The sequence below is a fragment of the Loxodonta africana genome, chromosome 21, assembly GCF_030014295.1.
Source record: "Loxodonta africana isolate mLoxAfr1 chromosome 21, mLoxAfr1.hap2, whole genome shotgun sequence".
In the NCBI taxonomy this organism is placed as follows: Eukaryota; Metazoa; Chordata; class Mammalia; order Proboscidea; family Elephantidae; genus Loxodonta; species Loxodonta africana.
In genome coordinates, this window is record NC_087362.1 from 28,404,680 (window position 1) to 28,410,696 (window position 6,017).

The 6,017-nt window shown below is 43.6% G+C and overlaps 1 protein-coding gene across 1 annotated transcript; it reads right to left on the reverse strand.

Moving 5' to 3' along the window:
* Positions 1–355: 355 nt before the first annotated feature.
* Positions 356–2,433, reverse strand: LOC104847360 (protein FAM90A5-like). The gene is made up of 3 exons (XM_064274177.1): positions 2,342–2,433; positions 1,802–1,910; positions 356–1,144 (listed from the first exon to the last, which is right to left on the reverse strand). The coding sequence occupies exons 1-3, from the start codon at positions 2,431–2,433 to the stop codon at positions 356–358; spliced, it is 990 nt and encodes a 329-aa protein (XP_064130247.1).
* Between the last annotated feature and the right edge of the window lie 3,584 nt (positions 2,434–6,017).

Below are 6,017 nucleotides of genomic sequence, written 5' to 3' on the forward strand. Positions count from 1 at the left end.
AACTATTTACTATAGACCTGTTGCATAAGGTCCATATTATATACAACTTAATATGCAAAATTAAAATAGGCAGTCTCGGCATGTCTGTCTTTTGACAATACCTGAGAGTCCACCATTGCACTCCCACCACATCTGAGGATGTGATTCAACAAATACACCCTGTTCTCCGCATCTTTCCCCTCTGTGCTCATTTAGTCACAATCCATTGATGTGAGGCTTGAGGCTGAGGGTCCCTACCATAGAGGTCTCACTCCCAGTCACTCCCCTTAAAAGGAGGCCAGAAGCCTCACTACAATCCAGGAACTCTGTCTCTCACAATTCTCAAGAACCTAAGGGCTCCTACAAGAGGTGTACGCTACTCAGGAGGGAGAGAGGTGGGAGATGTTCTGAACCTGGAGCTCCACTGTCCATTTTCCAGTCTTGTGAAGACAATTCTGAGTGGCTGTCGTGCAACAGAGCTAGAAAGTGGGGGTGGAAGGATAGGGCTGGTTTCGACAGTATTCAGTTGAGGTCTACTGTGTGGCGGCTGGAGGTCAGTCATCCCGGTGACTTGGGGTGGCCCGTTGGGTACAAATTCAGTTGAATTGGAGAGAGGCTGGCCAGCTCCTACATCAGGTCTCTTTCTGCTCTGTTGCACAATCTGGAGGGTTGTGAGTTTTGCTTTCTTTGCAGGATTCAAGCAGTTCTGTTCGGGGGTCTGGGCAGATCTTTTTCCTGGTGCCTGAATGCTGAGTGGAGCATCCTGGCCCCTTCTACCTCTGGCAGGCTGTGGACTGAATTTTGAGATGCTATCAGGACCCTGGGCTTGTGCCTTGGGGCTGAGGACATGGCCCAGGGCAAGGGTTTTTGAGGCTGGCTGGGAAACATAAGCACAAGCATCACATCTGTTGTCTGTTGTCTTGGCCAGGACGGTAGAGTCCTGGCCAAAGTGTTTGGTTGCTGGCTGAGAAGAGCCAGTGATAACCACTTCTTCTTTAGTTTGTCCGTGAGATGAGAAGAAGCTTGGATCGTGATCTTGGATAGGAGACCTTTCAAGGAAGATGGATTTCTGGTCAGGTTTCCTTACATGTGGCCAGTTTCTGAGAGAAGGGTCCAAGGCAGATCGCATCTTGGTAGTGTGAACGGGCATGGGCCTGCAAGGGTGCTGTGGGAGAAGACACCGCAGGACATATATTAGGATTTCCTCCAAGTCAAGTGGAAAAGAAAAATCAACCAACATAAAGGCATGAAAGTTTTCGAATTTTCTCTAACAGTGGAAGAAATACAGGCAGTCTCTTTGGATATGAAGAGGTACCCAACCTCAGTTAGGCTCAGGGAAAATAAGCTGCAATATCAGCTAGATACATTGTTCCCATCACACTGAAAACTATCAACGTTTGTACTACCATATCTTGCTTAATGACGTGGAACAAGCCCTTTCCTACAGACTTCTATGGGGTGGACATGGCTAAAGGTCTTTTGAAGGCAGATGGATGGCTAATGTGTTTTCAAGAGATATTTGGAAATATGTAACGCAACTTAAAAGATGCATATTTTCCCATGTAGGAGTCTACCTCTTGGAAGGCATCTGACTAAATCACTTATACCTATGCACGAAATGCTCCCACTAGCATGTTTTTGGTAGGCACACAAGAAATATTACAAAAACAAAGGGAAAATGGCATCCGAAATACATACAAAAATTTGAAATTCTATTGGCCAGAACAGAATTTTAAAACCTTTTGGCACAGATGGGACACGGGAGTGAAGAAAAACTCGCTTACACAGAAGAGAAATAGAGCAGGGAACCTGCTTGACTCACCCTTAAATAGTCAAAAGATTCTGTCGATTCCTTCCAATTTTGCTGCTGCTTCCCTTCGGGTCTCTTGGGAAATTTCTGGAGTAGAGCTTTTCTGTCATACTCTCCTTGCCTGATGCGAAAAAGAAAAACGTGTTAAGAGGACACACCCCAGGTTACTCTCCCAACATAAGATAAGAATTCTGGGGTCCCAGTTCTATTGTTTTGGGATGAGGGAGGTATTGAATCACTGTGATCTTTTCCAAGGCTGCCCAGTCCCTCATCTCAGATTCATCCTACAACCCATTCACCCCCACATTTTGTCCATTCTCTACTGTAAGCTACATTCTGTTGTATTGTCCCTGCCATGTTCAAGTTCAAAGCTCCAAGATTTACCCTGGCCCCTCCCCTTAGTGATTATCCGGGAGCATATTCAGCCCTTGGCTATTTCTCTCCAGTTACCCTGTCCTATTTCTCTCCAGTTACCCTGATGGCAGGACACACGACATAGAGATGAAAACACATCATCTCTTTCAATACACAAGGACTTTCCATGTTCCTCACCTTTGTCTTTGTTCCTTCTCTCTTTCCAAGTTGTTAAAGGGCCAAAGAGTCTGAGGCTCCTGGGATTTCTTTGGCTCCGTGTTCTCCTTCATCTTCTTTGAGCCCAAGGCTTTGGGCACTACAACCCTACTCCAGCACTTTATGGGGCACCTCTTACTTCTTGCTGTGTGCCCAAAGGCTCCGCAGTTCTTACACTTCCTCTGTGGGTGGAGAAAGTGCTGGTTGGTGACTCAGCAGAAATAACAGGCAGATTTCAAAGCTCAGTATAAGATCAGATTTTAATAGTTAGGTCTTGTTTTGAGAAGGGAACATCTGCACATGGCCCGATATGTGTAAGGAATTTCAGGGGATTATGGCCCTGCCCATGTTAGAGCAGGGGACTGGGAGGAACAACTGGGAAGTCTAAGGATGAGGATTATGAGCCAGATTTCAAGACATTGACAAACACTAGGCTGGAAAGGACACTAACTAGGGAGTAAGACTCCTCCTCAAACAGTATAAATGGGCTAATTAGCCCGGTGAGAAGGTCGCAAACAGGACCAGCCTTAAATGAGAAAGAACAATTGAGTTAAGGACACAAAAGTTTACATCTTCAAGCCATCTCTCTGGAATCCATTCAGCCCTTCTGGTTCCTGAGAGGTCCAAGCCTCCACTTACCCTGGGATCTTCCTGCTCTGGTTGGGGAACATTTTGTGCCACCGGTCCTCTCCATTGCCTCTTCATGGTCTGGACTTTATGAGGTCTGTCAGGCTGACGCTATGTGTAATCAACTGCCGTCTGCCTCAGCTCCTTCAAGCTTCAGGCCAGTCTTCCTCAGAAATTGACTTGGTTTCCTGAATCACGAGATAAGGAAAACATTGTATATAGACGGAGACAAAATTCCTCATACGCCTTCATCTCCCAATCGGTACGAAGGTGCCCACGAAGTCAAATCTAGATCATTTTCCTCTGCTCGCAAAGTCATCTCACCCTCTATCACGATTACCTCCTCCCACAAAGGGAGCTGCCTGCCCTCAGATCAAACTCTTGTCACATAGTTGGTGAATTAGAATTTGTAGCATTGAATGAATGGTTCTGATTTTTATAATTTAGCATAATCGACTGTACTAGGAAAAAAAAAGCCTAAGTTTCCCCAGACTTACAAAAAACTCAAAGGTTATGGGAATGGTATGTCTATTCTTTGTTAAATTTATATAAAAGTCTGGGGAAAAAAATATTCTCTTCTTAAAAGCTAAAATTTCCACCTTTTACATATTCCAGTCAAGTCGATTCCGACTGATAGCAACCCTATATGACAGAGTAAAACTACCCTATAGGGCTTCCGAGGAGTGGCTGGTACACTCAAACTGCCACCCTTGTGGTTAGCAGCCCAGTGCTTAGCCACTGCAACACCAGGGCTTCACCTTTTATATGAGAGGAGGCAATTTCCAATGACGAATGAACACCGAAAATCATTGTTTCCCTTAGTAGATTGGGACCTTCACAGTTGATGACCTGGACTGTTTTGTTTAGTGGTTTACCTTCATTGTCTCACGTTATAACTCATTTCTGATAAATGCACAATGAATCTACATGAAATAAGAATGCACAATTTAATTCTTTAGTCTTTTAATTACTTTGGCAAAACCACCAGGACTCTACAACTACTCATGCACTATCCCACACAAGGCAGGACACTGGGCTATATTTACTTTGAAACTCAAATCTTAATGCAATAATTGTATTCAGAATGATACATTTTATCAGCCTTTAAAAAGCTAAACAATGCTTACCTCCATACAAAGTGCCAAAACACTGTAGATTTTCAAAAGGACTATATCTCTGAGCATTTAAAAGAAGTTAAAATTAAAAAAATAAATAAAAGACTAACCTGAAGCCCAGCTGTCTGTGGCTGTGTCAACAGATCCTCAATGGATGGATACTGGGATGGCTCCGTGGTACAGGTTCCAGGGCATGAGATTCCAAAATAAGCAGTAGGATTCCTTCTCAAAGCCTCTGAATAGGCTAAATAGCCGGGAGAGGAGCTCACAAACCTGAAGAGAAGACCGCACTGGACTAAGAACAATGGACTCACAAGCTTTTATGTTGTCTCAAAGTCATGTGATTTATGTGCTCTTTAATCGAATCAATTCCATCCATCACATTCAATTAATCCATATAACCCGATCACAGTTGATCTAATTAAATCTTTAGATTGGCTCCTTTGTAATGTAATTCATTCACTCTAATGCAATCAATCAATAATTTGATTTGCTTAATCCAATCACATTTACCTATTCTAGTTAATCTAATACCACCACAGTTATCTAACCAGGTAATTTGTTAATTTGTTGCTTGCTTAATATTTCCAGTTTTAAAAAAAAAAAAATCTGGAACCTGAAGCAGTACTAGCTGAAGAAAGAATCCAATGGAAGACAGGAGGGAAAATGTGAGAAGAAGGGCCCAGCCTACCATGTAGGACCAAGTAGGTAGAGCTGGATGTCACTGGGGACAGTCCCTGGTCCTGGCCACCAAGGTCGTAGGGTCCAGGCTTCTTCCCAGACAAATAACACTGGGCACAAGAGTACTGACAATCTGCTTCCTCAGACCTTCGACGACACAAGTTCTCAAGGCACTTCGCCCTACACAGTCTATTTGGATCTCACAGATAGACACTGGGTTACAGTGGGATATGGACATGAGTTGGGTGCATGATAAGGAGTCAAAGAGGAAATGGATTCAGGCTGAATTGGAAAGGCAGAATCCCTTGAGTGGGGCCAGTGGGGCAGGGTTGCAGATGCTTGTGCTTTGCCTGGCTGAAGAGCTGAGAAGATGGAGTCTCAGTCCAAGAAAGTTTGAATCCACCAGCTGCTCTTTGGAAACCCTATGAGGCAGTTATCCTAAGTCCCATAGGGTCACCATGAATTGGAATCGACTCCACCCCAATGGCTTTGATTGTTTTCTTTAGTCTTCTTTTTTTAATCCAGAGGTAATTCCTGAGTTCCAGTCTCAGATGATCTATTCAAATCTTTAGATCCACTCCCAAAGTAATGTAAACAATTCACTCTAAGGCAATCAACCCAAATTCAATTTCAGTTAATCCAATCACATTTACCTAATCTAGTTAATCTAATATAATTGCAATGATCTCATCATCTAATTTGTCAATTTGTTTTTTAAGATTTCCAGTTTAATATTTGCAGTTGTAGTTTTCATAATTTAAAAAAAAAATCTTCCAAGCCTTAAATGCTAGCAAAGAGCCATCTAAGATGCATCAATGGGTCTCCACCAACCTGGAACAAAGGAGAATGAAGAACACCAAAGACACAAGGTAATTCTGAGCCCAAGACACAGAAAGGGCTGCATAAACAAGAGACTACATCAGCCTGAGACCAGAAGAACCACATGGTGCCCGGCTACAACCAATGACTGCCCTGACAGGGAACACAACACAGAAGGCCTGATGGAGGAGGAGACCAGTAGGATGCAGACCTCAAAATCTCATAAAAACACCAGACTCAGTGGTCTGACTGAGACTAGAAGGACCCCAAAGGTCATGGTCCCCAGACCTACTCTTAGCCCAAGACAGGAACCATTCCCAAAGCCAACTCTTCAGACAGGGATGGCACTGGACTATGGGACAGAAAATCATACAGGTGAAGAGTCAGCTTCTTGGATCAAGTAGACACATGAGACT

Bases quoted from the DNA above. Each gene is read 5' to 3' on its own strand.
- LOC104847360 (XM_064274177.1), bottom strand. From the start codon at position 2,433: ATGAAGGAGAACACGGAGCCAAAGAAATCCCAGGAGCCTCAGACTCTT. The intron at 1,911-2,341 runs GTGAGGAACATG...TTTTCGCATCAG, and splicing joins GAGAAGGAACAAAGACAAAG to GCAAGGAGAGTATGACAGAA. The intron at 1,145-1,801 runs GTGAGTCAAGCA...CTTCTCCCACAG, and splicing joins AATCTTTTGACTATTTAAGG to CACCCTTGCAGGCCCATGCC.